General features: G+C 41.8%; 1 protein-coding gene across 2 annotated transcripts in view; it reads right to left on the reverse strand.

The window, feature by feature from the left end:
* Window positions 1-23,437, reverse strand: part of LOC143333191 (replication protein A 70 kDa DNA-binding subunit-like) — a 36,236-nt gene extending 12,799 nt beyond the window's left edge. The window contains exons 1-13 of one of the 2 annotated variants that reach the window (XM_076751166.1): window positions 23,302-23,437; window positions 22,724-22,771; window positions 22,205-22,283; window positions 21,888-21,996; window positions 21,708-21,799; window positions 21,519-21,617; window positions 14,392-14,716; window positions 12,414-12,516; window positions 12,219-12,287; window positions 9,574-9,766; window positions 5,565-5,701; window positions 4,870-5,018; window positions 2,715-2,844 (exon numbers count right to left, since the gene is read on the reverse strand). In XM_076751166.1, the coding sequence (XP_076607281.1) occupies window positions 2,715-2,844; window positions 4,870-5,018; window positions 5,565-5,701; window positions 9,574-9,766; window positions 12,219-12,287; window positions 12,414-12,516; window positions 14,392-14,716; window positions 21,519-21,617; window positions 21,708-21,799; window positions 21,888-21,996; window positions 22,205-22,283; window positions 22,724-22,771; window positions 23,302-23,334 (1,566 nt within the window). In that variant the 5' untranslated portion in view covers window positions 23,335-23,437. The remainder of the gene's footprint in view (window positions 1-2,714; window positions 2,845-4,869; window positions 5,019-5,564; window positions 5,702-9,573; window positions 9,767-12,218; window positions 12,288-12,413; window positions 12,517-14,391; window positions 14,717-21,518; window positions 21,618-21,707; window positions 21,800-21,887; window positions 21,997-22,204; window positions 22,284-22,723; window positions 22,772-23,301) is intronic. The other variant, XM_076751167.1, reaches the window with a different exon arrangement.
* Window positions 23,438-23,772: the final 335 nt, after the last annotated feature.

The raw sequence follows: 23,772 nt of genomic DNA on the forward strand, positions 1-23,772 counted from the left end.
CACACACAAACAAAAACGCTCACAGACACACTAACACCAAAAATAATATGCGTGCAGACTTACCTAAAGATTCACAGACATAAACACACACACACACACACACACACACACACACACACACACACACACCCAACATTCTGAAAACAGTTTTCATTCTTATCACACCAAATCCCTGCGTCACCTTCTGGCACCTAAACGCAATTAAAATTTGTATGTGGAAGGGCAACCAAGTGAAAATCTACTTCACATAATTGACGTGGCTGCACATGCCAACTTTAATGCTTGTCCCAAAATCCCAATACACACACACACACACATTGCTACATTAATTAGAAATGACTTGTACACTTAGATCCAACACACACACAAGCACACACAGATACACAAACAGAGTCACAGTCACGCACATACATGGAGGCAAACAGGTAGAATGTCAAATTAGGTTTCTTCAAACTACAAGCTAATGATTTGGATTCCATTATTATTAGCCAAGCTGCAGCCGCAGAGTATGTGATAGACAACCTCCTTAAAGCCGTTCAATTACAGAAACGGTTGGGGGTACGCGGGGCAGAGAGAGAAAAGAGGAGAAGACAAAGGGAATAAGGCAAGGGGTAAAAAAAAAAAAAAAAAAACACAGAAAAAGAGGAGAAAAAAAAAATCAGAGCTTAAATTATTTACACATTTTCACCTTTCAACTCCTTTCCCCACATGTGCCAGTTAGCCCTTCCTATCTGTATCCTTTCCTCAATACCCCCTGTCACCGGTTCTCTCTTAGTCATCACACTCTTCGCTGCTTTTTCACTTTTTTTTTCCGGGGCCTTGTTCCTTTCCATCCATCACCACAAGTTTGTAAGTGACATGAAGTTAAAAGTGACCCTGCCTGGCGTTTCTGGCCGTCTCTCACTCTCCCACGTTCTCCATCCGTGCTGCTTTCCTTCTGGTACTGTTATGCCCTATAGGCTTCCTCCACCTCCAACACATAATTAGAATTTTTTTTTTTTTTTATTAGAAACGAAACTGATCTTGAAGCTTACTCGTAAGTGGCTTCTAATTAAACGTGAGGGATGAGGGAGACTAGTTGGAGATAAACCTAATTAATTAGGCAGAAAGTTTAGGAGTGGCTCATACCACTTACACGCACTCTACTTTGAGTCAAAAGCATGATAATTCTGTGCGATAACACTTCTTAAAATGGGACATGGATCAATTTGAGAGTTCTCACGTGCTCCTCCAACGCCGTACGGGTGTTCAAATCAGTCCTGCTAATATGTCAGAGCTTCACTATCACCCTCCCACAGCTAAAACGAGAAGCACGACTCTAATCCATAAAGTCATAGCGAGGCACAGCCTAGAGCTGCTCTATTTACAATGAATGGGAGAGTGATTGCGGATTTGTTTGTCTAAACGCTTACATTCAAATGAGACTGGGAAGCGGTCAGTTTTAAAAAATCACTAAATCCATCTGTCTGCTCACAGAAAATATCCTCTGATAGTCTTAAATAACACCTCTTCAGTGTAATCTCTATGTGGTCGAACATACAAATCAATGTTAAGTAACAGTGGTGGGCTTAAACATACGTTTCCAAAATGCCTTCTGACAGTTGAATTCAGCTGTGGGTTATACTGTATGTGGAGCTAGAGATAAGCTATAGTGATAGGGTAGAAAGAGCAGGTAGTCACGCTCTTCAAAGCCGTCAAAGTCCATCAACATGACGGACTCGTCCCCGTGTGACTGCGAAACTTTGGTAGCAAACAGTGAAGCTCCAGCTCTTTGATTCTCAGGGACTGACAGCAAAACCCACTGTTTACTGTGTTTGTATTACAACGTTGAAAGATTTTCTGCTATCAAATTCTGCTGTACTGTAGCTATGCTGATGTTACATCATCTGTAGAGGTTTTTCTTTTCATTCGTCTTCAAACAGTAGCCAGCTGGCCGAGTGAGGGAAGGATTTTCTGACTCACAAACAGTGTGCCACCAGCCAAAGTTTTCATGGAGGAACCGGCTCAGAGATCTGACTAAAACTGCAACACAGATAACGAGATTGGCTTTTTGAAGTTCCACACCTCGTGGCTTAATTTGCATCTGATCTCTGTACATCTGTGACTCCCTAAAAACTGAAGCTACGCAGCCAAATAAAAGCATTTTAAGAAGAATGATTAGCATCCCTGTTGATTGTGGTTCTCATAATGGATCTTCCATTCTGAATGCCCTTTAAGGTGAATCAAGCAAAAGCCTAAATGAATCTAAAACTTTAGTTTATGTCTTCATTTTCCACCACTTTCTTACTCTTCAAGTTAATCTTCTTTTTTTTATGGCTAACACCATTCATGGAGTATTAATAAAGAATGAGTTCCAGCTCCATGAATAAAAAGTAATCTGCCTTATGGACAGATTTAAGCATTGTTTCACTGTAGAGTTGGATCGATTAGCCGATTAACATAAAACTACATCAAACAAATTCCAAATTCCACGAGCAAAATCTGTTTCATGGTGCACAAAAACATATTGTCTCTCTTACCTTCACCGTGTCTCACCAGGGAACTAATATTGGCTTCATCTGCGCCAGGTTTTAGATCTCTGACATTTATTGTAATTTGGGTGAACCAACCCTTTAAAGAGTCATTTTGGAAAGCCAGTTTGGAACTGACGTCTTTTCCCATTAGACTTTATGTATGTATGTATGCATGTTGTTTACGATCAGAATGCACTACACCTTCTCTCTCTGTCCCATGTGTTCACTCTTCACATCGCTCAGTGCTTTCCAGTTCATCTTTCCTCCGCTCCCCATTGACCTCGTCTCTGTCAGGGATTGGCTGTCGAGCTCACAGCCTTCCTGGTCATACCTATAGTGTGGAAATTAAAACACACAGCACACAGGTAAAAATAAGTGTATGTGCAAATATGCTCCTACACCCAAACAGACACATACATATGCAATATAACATGCATTATTTAGAGTGTAAGGAGTATAAAGAAAGAAGGGCTTGTTGAGTCAAATGAAAAACACAAACAGAGCGTGCTTGAGAACACAACTAATGAACCCCGGAAACAAAAGAGATTAAAGTACACACGATACAACATCAATATTAGTCACTGAACATGTGCAGGAGTGTCTATCTACCTCTTTGCCGAAAAGAGAGGGTGAAAGCAAGTGTGTGTGCTGTTTACATATAAGAAAGTGTGTTATAAACAGGCTGTTCCTGTGAAGGAGGTACTGTATCACACACTGCACTGTGTCTGCCATGATCTAAAGAAACCATCTTCAGCCATGACTGAATGACTCCCTTAATCCCTTAACTGATTTACAGCCACTGCATCTGCATCCTGCAATCTGTTTAATCTGACATATGGCTCTCTGTCATGGACAAATGCATTCATACATCAATCAGCTTTTTGTATCTGAAGACATTTCTGTCCATACACACTGCTTCTCCACTGAGGAAAAAAGGAAAGGAAGAACTAAAATTGTCTTTTTTGTCGACCCACTCCAGCTATTAATTTATCTACCTTTTTAATATTCCCTTTAAAATCTTAATGCAGCAGTGTGACTCCTGCTCTGTATTCTAGCCAAGCAGAGCAATCTAATCAAGGCATCATCCAAATTCATCAGTTTCCTTCAATTATGCAAGCAAGCCTGGTAAAAAACAATCCCACAGAGCACCACATCACCACAGGACCTCGAATCAGACAGACACACTTTGTCTTTGCGAAGCGCAGACTTAAATGTTAAGAAGGAGTGGAAAACAGTGTGTCTGCTCCTTGAACAACATTCATTGTCATTCGTTCACCGTTGTCAACATGTAAACTGGAGAGAGGGCCGAACCGCAGCAGAGATCAGGGGGAAAAGCCAAGGATTAGAGAAGAATGGAGGGAGGAATGAAAGGAAGGAGGGCCCGTTTTTTAGTTATTTAGCTCTTTGAATGTCAGGATGAGATGGTGTATTGACCAGAGACTAATAAGACCAAGATTAAAGCTGGAGCAATGGAACCTGCCCCTCCTCTCTCTCCCCCTCCCTCTAACACACACACACACACGCACACACACACACACACACTGCTATAATAACGCACAGACAAAAATGGCCAACGCTATTGTTCATGGAGCACTTAGCCAAATTTATATAACAGACATTAACGACTGAAATAGTTGAGAGAATAATGCCCACAGGTACTAACAAACACTCCTCTGTATTTACTGTATTCACACTTTGAAGCTGTGAACCTGCCCTTTGATGCAATTTTTTGCCTAAAAATAGCTTTCAGTGTAACACACAGGCAATCGTATGCACAATGAAGCATCTATGTGTATCCACACACACACACAAAAAGAGGAAGAAGAAGAAATGCATTTATATTTCAGCTGTGGCCAGAGTTGGGAACAGCCTTAATGAGTGAATGAGTCATAACATAAAATCCCTCCACAGGAACTGCTAATAAGAATCCAGTTTGATGCGGCTCCATCTTTCTGTGCACCTAAAGTAGCACTTCAGAGCTGGATTCCAGAAATATCCCTGTTCTGCTTTTCTGTTATTCCCTCCATCCGATCCTGTCTACATCCTGTCTCGAGCCCCGCTGGGACTGAGGAGGTGCATGCCACCATGTCTCCTGCCATGTGATCATCAGGGCTTTGTGCTTAGGTTTGTTCATCTATGTGTGTGAGCATGGTTAGGTTATTTTATTCATATAAGCACTGCAGCTACAGGAACATACAATCCCTCCGATTTGTAGAGTGATTTGCTCGTCTGTTTACACATGCTGTGCTTCTCGAAGTCCTTGCACGCATGACCATAATGTGTGAAGTATTTGGTGAGTGTGTTTATCAATGTGTGTGTGAGCGCTGGTGCGTGAGTGCACACCAGAGTGACTCACCAGGCCCTCAGTCTAAAGGCCTCCGGTATGTCTGGGTTGACCATGACTGTTGAACTGAACAAAGCGGAGAGAGACCTGCCCCCGAAATCAGACAGGCGAGCTCCTTTGATGGCGACCACAGGCTGCCCACAGCCGTCAAACTTCTCCGCCTGAAGAGAGCAAAAACAACGTCAAAGACGGCAAAAGCAGTTGTGCTATTGTCTCATATGTTCAGCCTTCAGCTTGTTGGAGAGGCCGGAAAGTAATATGTGGTATAGTTTGCTTTTATAATTGGACAACCTACAAGTTAATTTGAAAGTCATTTTTGGATTTTGGCAAAGAGGAGGGATTAGCTCTTGCAGATTGAATGAGCTTAGAGAAGAATAGCGCCATTTCATGCACATTCGAGAGTTATTTAGCCTTCCGTCTCAAATCAGGGACTCTGGTCCAAAACACTCCTGAAGGTCACGGGGATGATTTGACCGATCCAAATTTTACAGCCCAGAAAACCCAATCAAACGGCCGTGTATGCAAGAGCACACACAGAGATATGTTACTGACACGCACGCACAGGCACGTACACGGATGGCCACCTTTATAAACACACGATTAATTACAGTCTGCTCTATGCGTTTTTATGTTAAACTGCAAAACCGTCCCCGATACAGAGAGAGAGAGAGAGTTAGCAGAGAGAGAAGAGAGATTATAGTTATTACCTCCTCTCCCCACAATGTGACCGTCACCACTTTGCCAGTTGTGTCTATTAGGTTGAGGGCCCTCTTGGAGACTTCTCTGCTGGTCTTAGTGGTGATACGGGATACATCCTCCGCACTCTTACACACTCCAATCACATCTACAGACAGAGAGAGTCATTTTACATCTCCAGAAATAGACAGTTCATGAATACAGGTAGACAAATAAGCTTAAAAGGAGGTAAGAAAAAGGAGGCAATAGTTACGTGACGGGAGCCCTTTGAAATGTCTCTACATGGTATAACGTGTAAAAATGCCTCCTGGTTATACTCTACATAATATGAAGCGGTATCACATCATAAGCTGTAACGATGCAACGCAGCTGAGAGCTGACACCCCTCTGATATTGCCAAGTCAGAGCAGACTGACATAAATGTCATAACAGGCTGGCTAACACCCAGGCCCACACTCCAAATCACAACAAACACACTCATTCCTCATTCATGTTTCCTGTCATGCTCAAGGCCTAAAAACTTCATTCAGGATTACTGCACTGAGGAGCAGACACCGCGGAGCTCGAACAAGGTGAAGAGGCTGGCCTACCATGACTAATATTAAACACTGAATCAGAACAAATCAAATTAATTTATAAAGTGCTTATTGTACAACAAACGAGGATCGTCACAAGGTTACTGAAAACAAGCAAACAAATGAAGATTAAATCAAAAAGTAGTGTACAAAGACAGGATTAATGCATCTATCAATGCTATGACACAGGGTTAGATAAGAGTGTGTGTACAATTCTTAAGTCCCCATTTTTTCTTGATAAAACACTCTTACAACCTATTTTCATTCCTCTGAAACAAGAGAAGCAGCAGATGTAAGCAGCAGAGGTTTGTCATTTTCACTTGATGAATAACTTAAGATGCCCTCTGGAAGTCTTCTTGTAAACAAACACAGTTTTGTTTACATTCAGTGTCACTCATAAAAACACACTGCGTGTATCCTTGGGACGTGTCAAGTGGGTTGAATGCACTTACTAATAAAATATTTGCTTAGCAATTTTTGAATATAGTGTGAAGCAGGCAGCAGATGTGAGTATGGTGTTGTTGCTCTGCAGCGCTGCTTGTGGTCAAAAGCTCCACAGAACAACTTTAAACGGCTTAATGCTCTTGTGTCGATCATCGCCATAGTGTCAGAACTAGTGACCGTGCCTTTAATAAAATGACTGGACAGAATTATAACATAGATTTTGCAAACCAGTCCTCCTCTGAACTCCATCCTCAGGTCTGCTACCTCCGCTCACCTTTGTCTAAACTCTGCCTCTCCCCCCTCCTCGCCCGTCCCTCCCTTGCTTTCTGTCTGTGCTCTCTCAGCCTTCCTTAATTCCATTATGATTGAGACGATGTCATCCACCTCTGAACTCCATTATCACCACAGGAACAGGCTGACAGTTCTCATTACCATGTTATAATCCCCTATTTAACAAAGGAGCCAGGAGAGAGGGAGTGCAGGGGGAGCAAATGGAGAGACAACAGATGACACACAGGACATGTAACGCTGGCCCTCTGTGAGTGACACAAACACACTCCTCCAGGTAAACCTCTCACTGCTTCTCTAAACTCTGTGGTGTGCTGCTGTGCATTGCTCATTGTTCACACTACTATAATCACGGATATTAACCTACATAAATCTTCTACTCAGTAGGTTACAGCATTTTGTTTGCACTTCTTTACGACCATTAATTTGTTCTGTAATATGGCGTGTCTGACACTTACAAGAAATAACAGCCCTGCTCGTACGGCCATACAACAGCCGCTGACCCTACGCAGTGCAGCACCCGCCTTCCTGTGCAATGAAAAATCACATCTGGGCGTTTGATCGCAAGCACAAAACACCAGACGGGCCTGTGCTGTTGGGTGAGGTGGCAAATGCAACGGAAGTTAACCTTTCAACCCACAGAGGTCGGTGCACAATGTTTTTCACCCAAACAAGATGTTGATGTGTGAAAGTGCTGTTTTCCACGATTGTTAACTCATGTACGGCACACTGGATTCTTGCATTAAGACATAATTTCACTTAAGGCTCTGTTGTTAAATGAAAGACACGTTCCTCAAAAATACAGTATCAAAAAAACACATCATTTTGGTCTCAGTACCAACACTCAGGTATCAAACACACCCTACTATAGTGAACTTTGAAATGATAACCATCCATGCGAAACTCACTACTAATGAACAACTGACAGGGCCAAAAACTTCAACATGCAATACTGTGTCCTGACCCCTCAATTTGGAACAGACCAAGAGCAGCTTTTTAAAAAATGACTTCCTCGTTGCCACAACGGCAGAAACATCACCGCCACACCTGTGTATCATCTCACTAATAACATCGAGAGCAGTGCCGAGAGCACACTGTTGAATCGCCAATTTCAACCCCAATCTGCACTTGGACCATCCCAATTTACCTGTCACAGAGATAAGACATTCCTGTCAGGCGCAGAGGGCGGGCGCCGCAACTAACCTTCATAAAAACAGTGGAATGAGCGTTATCCTCTTTTTTATCTCTCTTCTTTACCATGCCTGAATTAACCTTCCTGCTGACCCCGTCATAATGTATTCTTCCAAGATACCTGAAACATGGCTGACTGGCACGTGTCTGTCTATTAGCTCAGTTTTTTTTACCATCCATATCTATAACCTGTAATTGCCTTGGTTGATTGAGCAGCTGGAGAGATGATCCAGCTGATAAACCAGATCTTCTAATACTGGCAGCAACTAACTTCTCCTAGTCTGAAAACACCAGCTGGCTATTTGGCTTCATGCACTGTCACAAGACCATATTTTATATTAGTCACCAGCCGCTTTGTTTAGAAAGACTCCTTTTAGCATTTAACATAATTTCAGACCATTCACTATTTCTGTCACAGTGCATCACTGCTCTGATGACACGTCACTGACAGCTGCTGTACTATTAATACAACCCTGATTCCAGGACAGTTGGGACGCTTGTAAGACATAACAAAACAGAACGTGATCATCCTTTTTGACATATACCCAATTGAAAACAGCAAAAATACAAGTATTTTTTTTTTTTATCTCATGAACTTAATTGATTTTTGTGCAGCAATATGTTTCAAGCATATTGGGACAGGAGCAACTAAAGACTGGGAAAGTTGTGGAACGCTCCAAGAACACCTGTTTGAACACTCCACAGGTAAACAGGTTCATTGGTAACAGGTGATTATATCATGATTGGCTATGAAAGGGGCGTCCTGGAAAGGCTCAGTTTTTGTGGAGGTTGTCCAGTTTAGGTGTAGGCAGACAGAAGAAAGTAAGAGAGGCTTCGAATAAAAAGACAAAAAAATGTTCTTTCATGGGGCCCGTTGCGTTCTGGTGAGAGACTTTTCTTTACAGACATAACTCTATGTAAGCTGCAGTGCAAAAGATTACTGACAGCTCAAAAAGATCCTTTTCTTTACCTGATTGCACTCGCAACGCAACGCAACACTCCCTGAGCGGCTGTTGGCCTTTGCTTCTGATTTTCAAATAGATGATCGGTACATGGCAGCCATTCAGGAATGTGGTACAAAAAAAAATATCTCCGTAACTATCCACAGAAATCAATATCTGAATGAATCTGTAGCAAAAAAATTATGCCACACACTCTCTGTATCACACTTGATTTTCTATCTTTAACACCTTGTTTCAATGGTTGTTCACAAAGTTTGGAGAGGGAGTGAGTCATGTCATTATCGGGGCCTTCACCACAGATTGCTGATTGGTTTGACGCACACACATATGTGGATCACTTGATTATTAATGTTTTCAAGCCCTGATTGCGTAAATTGAGCCGGTGATATGTAGTCTGGCTTTGTGAGGGTGAAACATCTCAGCAGCCACGTCTTTCCCTGCTTCCCCAGCTCTCCTTGGCGTGAAAGCTCTACCTGCTCACTCACTGTTGAAGTTGTTCTTTTGTCTGTTAAATGGTACAAATGCACAAGCGAAGTCTCGCTGATGAACTCCTTCCTTACCGATGATGGCGTCCTTGTCTCTGTTCTCCAGCTCTGCGATGGGCACAAAGTCACAGTGCACTGCGGGGATGCCCTGACTGTCATCACAGGGCACAATGGACGAATGAGCGTGGAGCGTCATCTCGTAGTCATTCTTCAGGGTGGTGTACTGTTTGTTGGCCACCTTCAGCGTAGCCTTGGAAATGTAGTACACCTACAGAGGCCGGGCGAGAAAGGTGTACTTGCATTATAAAATTAGACCTAATCGGACCGGTTATTTCCTGTGAATCTGAAGCAACTATGACTAATCGATTTGAGCGAGCACTTTATTGATCCTGGAAGGGAAATTCTCATTATTACAATACAGCTTCTGTTCCACCAAAACCTCTTAATAAGAATGGAAAAACCTTCAGGTCCAACTAAGATGTGGTGTCATATCAGCCCCATCACTTCTCTAATTCACCAGAAAATAAGAAGCAGCTGAGAGCTAAACAGCACAATTTAAACTCAATATGCAAGGCGCACTCCTTCATTTACTCCCCAACTCTCCAATATCCCCTCTCCCTCTCTGCCTCAGAGTTTGTCTCTACAGCTTACTTGCTGTCCTCTCCTTCCTCCCTCTCTCTCTGATTTACCCCACACAGAGATAGGAGCATGAAACTAATGTGATAAGCATTCTGGCCGCTCAGAGCCAGTCACACCCACTCACTGTTCTGTCAATACTCAGATCACGAAGGGAAGACGGATTCATTCCTTTATTTATCTTTGGGGGGCAGAGGGCACAAATTGGATCTGGGGCTGTGCTGGGAGTCACCGCCAGTGGCTGATACCTGAGCCAGTGTGACTAGCAAAATGATGGCCGGGGTTAATTGAGTTATTAAGCTCTGTGGGCCAGACTGAGCTGAGCAAGAGCTTTAACATGTGTTCTACCTGTCTGTAATTGCACAGGTATACAAGAACATGCAAAGGGCAAGTTCTGGGTGTTCAGACTGATGACTGCCCATTTCAACACAAACAGCTGTTATTTCAGCTCGTCCCTGAGACTCCTGATAACTGGTGCCAACTCTGTCTTTGTTTATCTCTCACTGTCTGTCATCCTCCATCTGCATACCTCATCTGACATTTTACATTCATCGCTTGTCTATTATTGGTGGTTTTATTAGTTTACCCACTTGAACGGATTATGTACTCGGTGCTTGACTTTACTTGAGTTCAGTAAGTTCTTTTGAGGGCGGCATTTAATTGCGTCTTCACAAAGAATTCCTGATTATTTTCAGGATCCTACTGTATATATATATTTATATTCTTGCATAAAATTCAGAATTGCAGCCCTACAGCAAGGTCAGAGGTGAGTGTCAGCCTCAGTTACGCAACTGGAGCTGCGGCTGGTAGGCATTACATTTCTTACTAAAGGACAGTAAAGCAGATGCTAGCCGACAGGAGGTCTTGAATCAGGGCCCTCTGGTTGAAAGATGATCTGATTAACGAAGGCTACCTCCAAGATTCTTTAAGACCAAAACGATTCATACGCAATGACGTTTGCCCGACTGTAATTCTAGTATTACTCTATATGATAAATGCAAAAAAAATCTTATGGATAGGGTGGGTATATTCCAAACTAAGGGCCTTTTAAGACTGTAATTTCCTCTTTTTGTTTACCCTGACAGTGTGTCCTTACTGAGCCGTGGCTCATACATCCTGGCAGATACACTGCCAGTACACAACACTGGCAGTAAACCTACTCTCGACTACCGGCCAAAGAAAGCGACTTAATTAGGCTAACTCAGATCACTGAAGCCGCACATTAGCTTTGGCCAAACTTTTGAATATATTTTTGCACAGAATAAAGACTTTTTTCGCCCCATTTCCTCCAGTGTTTCTGCTTGAAGGGATCACTTTACTACCGGCAGTGAGGAGAGGATCGAATACAGTGAGCCATAAATCTCTCAACATACATACGGCATGTGCATGTTTGAAGAAAGACTTTAAGACATCCTAACCTATCCTTTAATTTCTTAAAGGAGTACTTCAATTAAAAATGATAATCTCTGGATCAATTACTTATACCAGAAGAAAAACTTTATAATGGAAAACACAGCGCGCAAGACTGGCAGCCATTTCTGACAAAATCAAGATAACCACCTTAAGAACGGCAAAACAATATCCACATATCAGATCTGGCAAGTTTCCTCACACTTTTCTCGGCAGCATATATCTAACCAAATCCTTAACGTCTCAAACAGACATATTTTATACATCCCTTTCCACAAAATCCTCTAATACTTGCCTCTGGCTCAGTCACTGGCCAGAAGTCCTGCATGCATGACAGGATTTTGCAGAAGGGTTTATTAGCCAATATTTTACCAATGATGCATTTGTTTGTAATGCTATCTGCACACAAAATGGGCACACTGGTTTGTGAATTTACAGCTTTACATATTGTCGTGTTGTCATTAAAATGGCTCGTCAATCAACTTCATTGAAGAAATGAAATGGTGACCAAGCTTAGAAGCTCCTTTTGAAACATGAGTACAAACAGTCCCTTGCAGCATGCTAAGCTGCTGGCGATGTGCGATATGCACCAAGTTATCATTTTTAAGTGAACTTTCCAAGAAGCTCTTATCACTTGAAGTGAGGATGGATATGGGTGAGTGGGAGCTGCTTACCTTGCCTTGCTCCACTAGAGAGAAAAACTTGTCCACCTCGTTGTTGAAGGCTGTGATCTTGATTTCTCCCTGTTGACCAGCACATTTCCATGAAATAACATGTCGTTTCAAAATGAAAAACAGCCATGTGTGACATATGTTGACATGCATGCACATAACAGGAAGATATTCAGGCCTCTGCCCTCCTCGACTCACACTCTCATCTACTATCTCAAAAGAAAAGAGCTTGCCCTCTCCTTTAGAGTTACTCCAGTTGCGGATACTGGACTTGTTGGTGACTCGGGCTCTGATAGTCCACCTGGGGATACACACACACAGAGTACACACTTGTAATAACGGATGAGCACTTACAAAGACATACGTCAACAAAACTAACTTAAAAACACAATGTGCTGCAGGTGGTTTTATAAGGTTGAAAACATCCCAATATTTTTCAATTAAAAATACCTTCATCACGGGATCAAAATCTAAGCTTTGAAAGTGTTTGACTTGCAGAAGTTACACGAGTGCCTTCCATCAACTATTACAAAAAGTTTCCTTTGACCAAAACAGTTATGTGAAACTTAACTAAAGGAGCTGCACGAGGAGTCTAAAGGTCAGCACAAACAGCAAAGAAATGCAGCGGAGACACTTTAAAAAGCTTCCTTTTTTTGTTAATGAGCATCCCAACTCAGCTCACATCAATCACCACTGTGAAACACAACCGCACAAAAGAACAATTCCCAAGGAAATTGAATGAGTGTCTTTCCGTCTTTTTTAAGTTCCCTGAAAGGGGAAAAAAAATAAAAAATCATCCAGCAACTTTTCTTTCAAACAGTGAACTAGCTGTTGTACATCTGCCAACTCCTGGATGCATTTAAAATGTGCTTCTTGTTCTGTTTTTAACAACAGCCAGCCAAGCTCGGCAGTTTATGCAGCAGTGAGCTTTTTGACTGCGTTGATAATTGTGCAGTGGAGGATATTCATACCATAACTTTGCCTGCAATTAAATCCCCTATCATGAGAGCAGCTGCTGGCCCAGAGTGAACCCCATTCCCTGCTCAGTATGGATAAGACTGCTACAACAAGGTTTATGGCAGCCAAAAGCCAATTATAGCCTGCTCTAGATGCTATTACTTAACACCAGGAGAATGAGATGAGAAAGCAATGCAAACGGCCATAAAAGACCATGTGCACATACACAGCATCCCTACATAATCTACTTGTGTCACACACAGACACACAGGCACACGCTTTTCATTTCAGGCAAACATACATAGAAGAACAGCTGCTGAAGTCATCTGTTTTACTCACTGTAGGTACTCCCCCAACTTCAAAGTTAGAACAGTCATCAGTTTATTACAACACCTAGAGGCACAGTTATCTTTACAGCTTGCAATTTCAAACAGGGCTACGTTATCTGAGCCCAAACATGGAGGGAGAGTTGACAGGGTACCTTTACTCCAATCTGAACAACTACATCTTGCTATACAGTTCTCTTGTCTTTTTGTGGGCAACTTTAAGGTCAGAGACAGAGACTTAAGCCAAATGAAATGATAAGAAGCAAGAGGGGAGAAAAACAGCGGTAAAATGGAGCCCTGGAGGAGGTTAAGAAATTGTAAGAGGAAAGGAAGCGGGGGGAGAAAAAAAACGAGGTTGGCCAAATCCCCACCAGGCCAAATAACAGAATCAAAACCTCAGCAGCAGACCATAAAGACCCAGCAGTACCTGCCGTTAAAGTGTCCATTTCTGAGGCAAGATCGGTCATTTCATTTCATTTCCATGCAGATGGGCTGACTATCATGCACACACACAAATCCACACAGCCACACATGCATTGATACAGAAAAAAATTAATGCTCTCTCACACACACATACACACACACACACACACACACACACACACACACACACCCCAAAGTGCTACTCAGGAATGGCAGCAAACAGGGAAGTAGAGTCACAGCATGAGAGGAAATAGTTCAGCTGATGAATGAGCAGAAGGGGGAAAGAATCAAAGTGAAATCATACAGCCCAGAGTTTGCCTGCAATTTGGAAGGAAATGCATGTAAGTCAGACGCAACGCTTTCTAACTATCCACCGCAGCGTTCAAGTCAAGTTTAAATCATTTTCCAGATACCACACGTGCATCGGAAAGCAGGTGCATGCAGACACAGACACACACGCTTAAACTTACTTGCTTTGGTAGGGGTTGAGCTGAGCAATAGGAATCACTTTTGCTGAGGATCCTGGAGACGTGCTGGTAGCCTTCATGGGCGAAAACTTTGAGGGTGAAAACTTTGACGGTGAAGCCTTTGTGGGTGAAAACTTTGTGGGTGTAAACTTTGAGGGTGAAAACTTTGACGGTGAAGCCTTTGTGGGTGAAAACTTTGTGGGTGTAAACTTTGAGGGTGAAAACTTTGAGGGCGAAAACTTTGAGGGTGAAGCCTTCGTGGGTGAAAACTTTGAGGGCGATGTTCCTGCAAAACCACTTCCACCGCCTCGGGGAGGAGAGAGAGCTGCTGGAAAACAAAGTGAGATACTTACAAGGGAACTCCAATTTAACAAGATGACAGTTTAATAGTGCTGAAAGACTAGTTAATTAGTTGATTAGTGGACAGAGACTGACTACAGTGTTGGTAATTGATATATAACTTCATTTAGCAAAATACCTATAATACATTACATTAAATAATACACTTGCTGGTTCGAGCTTGTGAGGATTTCCTGCCGTTCTGTTTTATTTAATTGTAAATTGAATATTTTCAGACTGTCGGTTGAGAAAAACAAGCACTGTGATGATGTTGTCTTAATTGTGATGCGTATTTTTTTTTACTGTTTTCTGGCATTTTTAAGATGAAGTGATTTTTAAAGATCCTTAAGTTTAATTAATGATAATAATTGTGAGCTGCAGCGCTACAAATAAACCATCTATGCCAGCGTGTATACATTCAGCAACCCTTTTTTTTGTGAGTAGCAAATACTTAATCATTCATTGTCACTAATATACCATGAAATTGAACAATTCCACTCCATCGATTTAACATTGCACTCATATAACATTGTCAGACTCATGATGGACCATTTAAAAAAAACTATAAATACTAATGCAGCAGAACCAGAGGTATCATCTATTTTAGTCCACTCATTCCTCCTTGTCAAAACCTACATTACCCACAATGCAACCCGACTGCCGACAGTTTGGTTGGAGATGCGGGAGCGTTCTGTTTGTAACAGCTAATGTAGCCTTGAGCCTCTAGCCTGGAGCAGAGATGAGGAGCTAGCTGCGGAGGTCTGGTAAGCTCACTTCTTTCTAACTCTGCATCCCCCACATTTTTTTTAATTTTTTTCATCTCCAAACTCGCAGTCTTCAGACGCGACCGACGCTGCCTCAAGTGATGTCACTTTTATCAGACTTCGCGCAGCTCCCTCTGGAGCCACAAAAGACTTTATGCAACTTTTTTTCCACATGTGCAGTAGTACTCCTCAAAGCCTGTAAACACACTTTGATATGCGAAATCGGTGGAGTTCTTCTTTAAATAAATGCCTGGATGAATTATGTTTATTTATACACAAATGTGGCCAAAGTCTCATAATTTTCTCCATTGACTGTACAGAAGTTCCACACATTGTGAGACACTCATTACCTCAAAGTGCATACCAAAGTTATCAATAACCGTAGTTTACATGGATGAATTCATCTGCTGATACTGAGATATATATATATATATAAGTGGTACAGACCTACCAGCATTAGACAGTGGAAACTTAATTAAACACCAGTGGTAGCGCCGTTATCTGATGATTCGAGCAGCTGCCAAAATGATAAAATGCCTGAGAAAGTTAAACTCTCCCCACTGATCTCTCTGTAGACTTACTCAGTTCCCTGTTAACACCAGCTCGTGCCAATGAATGAAACTGCCTTTTTCTTCTTGGGCTGCCAATCAATTATTCATTTCATAATTACTGTACTTATGCCTTTCAGTCATAGGAATAAGAAAAACTAGGATTAGTTATCAGAATATCAGTCTTTTTGCCAAGACACCTGACATAAATCTGGAAATACTAGTCTTAAAAACCTTCCTGCATCACCACAGTTTTAGATTTAGTTTGACAACCATGCTTTTTAAAAGGAAACTTGATTAGTTTAAACAGGCAGTGAAGTATATAACAGCATGAATAAATGAGGGAGCATAAGACTAAAGGTTTTTTCTCACTGATGCTTGGAATAATTAGAATATATTTACCATTTTGTATGTGACATATGTAGGTACTTGGGCAACTAAAAGGTTGAATTTGTCAGGTGTTATCGGATGATCACTTGAAGCCTCATGTGGAAATAATCAGCTGAGAACACAGTATCCTGTCCTGAGTTGAACTGAATTACAATTTCTCATCAGGTGTGCACTTAACCAACTCAGACCTAATCCAAAAATCTCACTTACAAATAAAACACAGCGACTACTTAAAAGTTGAGAATAAGTTCCCCTTGTTCCTAAAACACCTGCTCAGCTTTTTTTATTTATTTTTTTTTTTGCCAGAACACTTGAACAGTTCGGACCAGCCCACAGAATCACAAGGTGTTACCTCACCTCCCACGATAAAGTCGCATCAGCCCCATCAGCAGTGATTCAGGCTAGATAGTTGGCTGTTGTCAAAACACATTTTATGCAATGCCTCATTTTGGCACAGATCATCTGCCATATTGAGCCACAGCGTTTGAGGGAAGAATTGTTCGGAATAAAAAGATGCAATTCCAGCGAGACCACTCCCCTGATCTAAGCTCCCGTTATGGAGCACAACAAACACTCACCTCCATGATACCCTCCTTTGCGGGTGTGTATATGTGTGAGTGTGTGTGTGTGTGTGTGTGTGTGTGTGTGTGTGTGTGTGTGTGTCATGAGCAAAATTCCTGGGGGAAATCACAGATTGAACAGCTATTTTCAGGCGAGGGGTAATTAACATCAATATTCATACACACGCCATCCGGATGGAGTGTTGGAGGGAAGGAGCTGGTAGGGGAAGAAGAGAGGAGAAGATGATAGGTGGGGATGGGTGGGTGGAGTGAAGAACAGAGCAAAGACAGGGGCACAGAGGTTTATCAGGGATCCTCATTTTTTGTGATTAAGATCAGTACCGAGTCCTAATATGTATGCCGGTAACGTATTCAACAGCGCCTGTTTGCGAAGAGCGCTTTGCGGTGAGGATTCTGTCAGAGGAGAGAGTGAAAGAAATGATAGTAAATAGTAAATATATAGATGAGAAAAAGGCAATAAATAGAGGAAGTGAATAAGAAAGCGAGTGTGTAGAAGCGAGTGTGTGTTTATGAGAGGGAGAGAGGGAGGAAGAGAGGGAAAGAGTTGTGAGGACAAAGGAAACCTGCAGAGAATGGTTAGTGATGAATAATGAATTTTTTTTTTAAGTGCACTTCAGCAAGTGCAGATCTCTTTTTGGAATTTAAATATCATCCGCGAAGCAGTTTGAAGGTAGTCTATTTCAAGGATAGCTGCTGATGAATATTTAAATGAGAACACAGAACCGCCAGTGACAACTGTGTCACGACCTTTGACTCTACACCTACTGCTGAAGGACTGGCGTCTTTTTTTTTCCCAGAATATGAATATTGTGACTCAAATGTTGATATTTTTTAACCGAGAGAGAGTACAGTGTCACTGGTGACTGACAGAGCTTACGCGGCATAATTTAACAATATTAAATGCTTTAAAATATTTGAAATTATTTCTCCCAACTCTGGCGATGCCAGAGGAAAAATGCTCTCTGACCACATCCTCCCACGACAAGGATGTCAGGGGTCAAAGTTCACTGCAGAGCAGAACGCCTGGAGCTGACAGGGGCTGTGTTCCATTCAGCTAATTACGCTTCCTCCCGTCCTCGCTCCTCCATCCTCTGGCCTGTTACCTGGAAACTAATGAAGGTCTGGCATCATGAAGGATGCACCAATCCTGAACTACATCTCAGAGAAGACAAGGAGTGAGGAGCTGCATGTGTATCCTATGTGTGAGCTTTTTGGGACAGAAGCACAGCATCGCTTAGAGTCTGTTAGGTGATTGGTCGGCTGATCTGATGGGAAAGTAAAGGAATGGGCTGATGGACTGTGGAACTGCAGTGCTGTAATATTAGTATTGTTGCACGGTTACATGGTCATACATTGAGCGAACTGCTTTAGAAACAGCACCAACGGCAGCTCTGACGTTTTTCATCTTCATCCAGACTTTAACAATAATCAGATTTGCGCTTAATCTGAATCACAAATAAATCATTTTCTTCATCTTCGTCAAAATACTTTTCTTCTTCTTTTCTGCTCCAAGTGTAGCTCAGCTTAGTCAGGAAAAAGGTCTGTACTAATCAGCTGCACAGTCCTGTAATATCCAGCCTGAGCCTGAACAGGACACACTTAGTTTACCGGCAGCCTTTCAGAGGCAATTTACTGATTTTATTTTAATTCTCCCTCTTGTCTGTTCCATTCGCTCAGTAATAAACACATTTATTTGTCTATTGGTGTTATTACTGCCATGCTCTGACTCAGCAATAGATCTGTAATTGTTATTGGAGCTGTTAAAATGATTATTTAATTATTTCTACACCTTATGGGACAGTTGAGATGCTGTGCATCATTGGTTGTAGCCGTCTCATGAAAAAGCCAAAATGTCCCATTTGCTAAATGAAATGTCTCTGTCTTTGCGTCTCTTCCTCACATCTTAGCTCTCATCTGTGTCCCTGCTGAAAGGAGCTATGACACAAGGAAGAGACGCAAGTGAAGGAAGCAAGGAAACATGTTAGCCAAATGGAAGCATGCAGGGATTTAGTGTGTTTCTTGATGACTGTTAAGTCTTCAGAGAGGCTTGAACTCAGACCCTCTAATAAAACAGTGCTCTCCCTCATCATTGCATCGCCCACATCTCATTTGTGGCATTCAACAATCTTGAGAACGCACACGAATTGACTGACTTACTGAAAATGCAATTTACAAAAAGACTGAAAAGTAATCAAACCCTGAGCCACACTGAGTGGAGAAATTACTTTGAGACTTCATACATACGGCTTGTTTTTGGCTCTAACGATGGATGCAGGACATTTCATCAACAGGACAATTAAACAGAGCAGAAGGTTTTCTGTATCTGGCAGGATCTCTGAGGTAACATGATGCAAAGGATACGACGAGGAAAGTCTGATGAACTGCTTAATGCAGAGCCTCATCTTTGCTGAGTCAAATTAGTTGACTTTCTCTCTTTCCCTCCGTCTGTGCATCGCTACAAGGGGATTCAGTCCACAACACAATATTCATGAAGCCATGAACTGGAGGAGCCAACAGCCCACACAAGCTCCCTCAGTCACAACACACATAGATACACACCTACACACGCACAAACACACAATATATACCGAGCCCTCATTATCCACCCACATGGTTACATCCTCCACTGAGGAGGACTATTGGTATGTTTCTGCCACATAACAAAAATCAATGTCGATGCTGAGAGCGGTCGGTGGTATAAAACAACTGAGTGAAACAAAGGCTAAGCTAATAAAAGAAGATCCAATAAAGCACAAGCTACTTTAGGCATGATACATGGCACCAGCCATTTTGGCAGAAAACCAACCATCATTTGGAGCCCCTGTTCTGTTATAAAAATCTTGTGGCGGTAAAATAGTGAAAGGTGAGAGTTATGGGCTCCTCCAGCCACAGTGGCCAGTGGGCAACAAGATAGTTTTCTGCTCTCATAGCAGAGCAGTAAATACAGTATGATAAAAGTGCACAATGGGATATGAAAAAGGGACACTTAAACTAAAGGAACCTCCATTAATTTGTGGCTACCTTCAACTGGTTGAAAACCATCCTGTGCTGTATGATCCCGTTTCATCTAGCTCTTAACCCACACTCAGACTACAGCCTTTGAACACTGGTGTGCTGTGAATATCAAAGGAATGAAAACCAGGATTTAACTTTTCAGTTCATGCTGCTGGTTTAAGTGCGATATGGTGATTGAGATTGAAAACTGAACAACAAAGACTCCGCTGGACCCAAATTATGGCTTCAGAACAACAGTAATGAGGAGAAAAACCAGTGAGGGGAGTGCAAGTCATTTTCTTGTGGGTACATGGCTCCCTCTGTAGGTGAGATGAGGGTTTGACAAATTATTCACATTTTCTCAAAAATAAATATCAAACTAATTCCTGAATTTTATTCTGAAAGTACCACTCAATTATTACCAGTGTTAACAGACCTAATACTGCTGTAAACAATCAACAAATATTATGTTGTCATGTAACTGAAAAGCTCACATTTCACAAAGACCCAAAGGATGTCGAATTACTTATTACTGAAAAATGATCCCTGCATGCTTCCCTGACTTCACATTATTATTCAGAAATGTAGTTTGAACCTCCATAATGCTACATATCAAGAGTCCATTGTGCATGACTGCAGAATAAAGAATAAACTTTGACTTCTAGTCGGCCAAACTCTGCTGAGGTTGAGCAACGTCCTGATTCTCAGTACATCGAACTTTGCTAAATGAGGAAATTAGAACGTGTTTATATTAGTGAGGTATTTAATTGCTGTAATCTACTCAGCAAGTTAAGCAGTATTAATCTATTTGCCATGTAATATCCATGAACAGAGAGCTTGAGGGCCTTTGGGTGCATTGTTTTGTTGTGATTTATTCAGTCATCTATTGCAGTGGCTTGGGAAAGCATCCATATATTTTTTTGGTACTGCTGCCAATACTCCCTGTGTGCTACAGGTTTAAAAAACACACAAACCATTTTTTTTTTTTTTTTGACTAAATGATTCTGATGGCTATAACAAACTCTGTGCATGCCTGGTTTGATACCGAATTGTTTTGTTTTGAAGTTGAATCAGCCTCATGCTGCCCACTTGGACATGGAAAGCAAAGGTTTAGCTGTTGTAAACTCCTGCTACAACGAGAATGGCAGCGCAGGAGATACGAGTTAAATTCATCCAATTTGTTGGCTGTAGAAAATGTTCCTAAAATAAGTGGAGACTCGCCGCTGATGGGCTCTAGTTGGGAAAACTCGGGTAGAATATGCTCAGAGTGTACCAACCCTTCACTGCAGAAAATGACACTGCTCACGCACATCTCTCTTTAGTTACTGCTGCTGTGATTGAAAAGTCAGTGACTCAAACAGCTACTTCTGCCATTAACATGGCAGAGCAAAAACACTCTGCTGGGTCAGTATCACAGGATCAATCTTTGTCACAGCATTCATGTGTAATGACTGACAGGAAAAGAGAATTTCATATACAGAAACATAAATACAAATATCTGACGTCAAACTCACAGCTGCTGTTCTTATAGGAGGGTCCAGGTTCTGCAGCAGATGGAGGGGATGCTGGGACAGAGGTACTAGAGGCCGACTCCTGTGAGGATGACGTCTTACCTGCAAGTTGAACAAATGTCTTAAGGGACCTGCAGAAGTCGTTTATTACTGTTTCTCACTTCATACATGCACATCTTAAAAGAAGCATACCCTCTGCATTATATGGAGTGGGATTTCCAATCTTTCCTCCTGTTTCCTCAGCCGACTGCAATATCTCCATGTCCATCACAATCACCACAATCCTGGGGTACAAGACAGGTAAAAATAAGGCCAAAAGGGCCAAATAAAAAGTAGGGAGAGGACAAGAGGAAACAAAATGAAAACACATACCTGCCATCTGACAGCGTGTTGGTGATGGTCCTCTTCACCTTACACACACAGTTTGGTACCAAGAGGTTCTCGTCTGCCAGATTATTTAACTGTGTGGCCAACAGGAAGGCTACATACAAACACACACACACACATACCCAAATACAGTCATGTACATTTTAGAAAAAATGATGCAACAAATCTGCCTATCAGTGGTACTAATTCATGATATTACCATTGTTGGATTCAATGTGTTTGTTCGTCAACAAGAGACCAAGTGTACCTTGGCAAACTGAAACCACAGACTGAAAGTTTTCTGGCTACTGCCAAATACTCACAAGACAAAGAGTGCTGGCCATCGCTCATCATGAGCCGGAACCGGGGTGGCCCAGAGCCACTGGGTATTTTACGCATGTTCTGACGAACACGGAGAGAAGGAGGGATATTATAAGCAAAACAACAAAGCCTTCAAATTCATCTGCTGAAGGGGAAAAGTTTCTCTGTGCTCATCTTGAATCTATGCATTTACACAAGGGTAATTCTGAAACTTGAAGCCTTCAGTGCACAGACCCCGTAAATGGACAATTCACTGAAGTACAATGTAAGAGACATCATGTGTCAATGCATTTATTTTCATTGATTGTAGTTCTTGGATTGAGGCATAACAATGTGAAAAAACCCTATCAGACAGAAAGTGCTATCCTAAGTAAACTGTTTTTCATGAGCCATAAAACATGTCTGGAGACGATCTTTTGAATAGCTCATTAAATCTCCAAAGTAACAAGGTTTTATATTCGTATCCCACAGTTCTGCATAGTTGAACAGGATGGTCCTGTGGACACTTTAAGTGCACTCACCAGCAGCTGCAGCACAGGACTGCTCACCTCCGAGCCTCTGAACAGGGCCTAGACAATAACACACATGGACATGTCACTATCTACCGCCTGTCCCCATCCTGTCCCATCACATTACCGTGCTGATAATGCAAAGGTACAGTCTAACGATAATTGGAGTTTAATGAAGTGGCAATTCATGTACCACCCCCAGCAGGGAGGCATCAGTGAGTAAACAGCACAGGACTACATCAGACCGTCCTGTTGTTTCCATTAAATCTCTGGAGTCCAAATCACGTTATAAGGGTGTAATTAGCCAAATGGCAAGACCTTGCTCTGAGTCAATATTTGCGTAAATGAGGCACGTCTGCATTTATTTCACCATATAAACACATAAACTCGAGACATCAAAAAGCACAACAAGAGCAAAGTACAAGGAATTTGATCTGTTAATGGTACTGTTGATGCATCTGTGACAGTCACTCTCATTAGCTCACAGTGCTAGCAGCTATAGCTAGTAGCGCTACTTTGCTAAATGCCAGCCTCGAGACATCGAGTCAAGACACAAACTGTAATTCAGTTATATTAACATTTATTCTTACTTCAACGGCCCCCTGGGTGAGCTTAGCACTCATGTCTCCTGAGTACAGTGGCTGTCACAGCCAGCAAACTTTAGCTTTTCGAAGGCGTATTCAAGTTAAAGGTATGACACTTCTCGCGAGGTAAACGATATTTCCGTTACTACGAAACACCGGATATGATACATTTATGCTTTCAGAATAAAAGAGTACATTGGTCAAGATATTGTAAAACGGATAGCACTCGTCCATGCACTTATGGAACTTATTACTCTTATGTATAGTTAGAATGTTACATGTAAAGACACCAGATTCTTAAGTTAAAATGTGAAAAGAGAGTTTTTAAAACGTAAAGTAAATGGTACATGTGCTTTTTCTGTTATTAACTATTAGGATACTCATTCACACCAATATGAGAAATAGCGACTGTCTAGTAAAAATAGAACATTTTTAAAAATCGCCTTTCACGTCCTGATAAAGCAGTTTTGACAATGC

The sequence above is a fragment of the Chaetodon auriga genome, chromosome 15 (assembly GCF_051107435.1).
Source record: "Chaetodon auriga isolate fChaAug3 chromosome 15, fChaAug3.hap1, whole genome shotgun sequence".
In the NCBI taxonomy this organism is placed as follows: Eukaryota; Metazoa; Chordata; class Actinopteri; order Chaetodontiformes; family Chaetodontidae; genus Chaetodon; species Chaetodon auriga.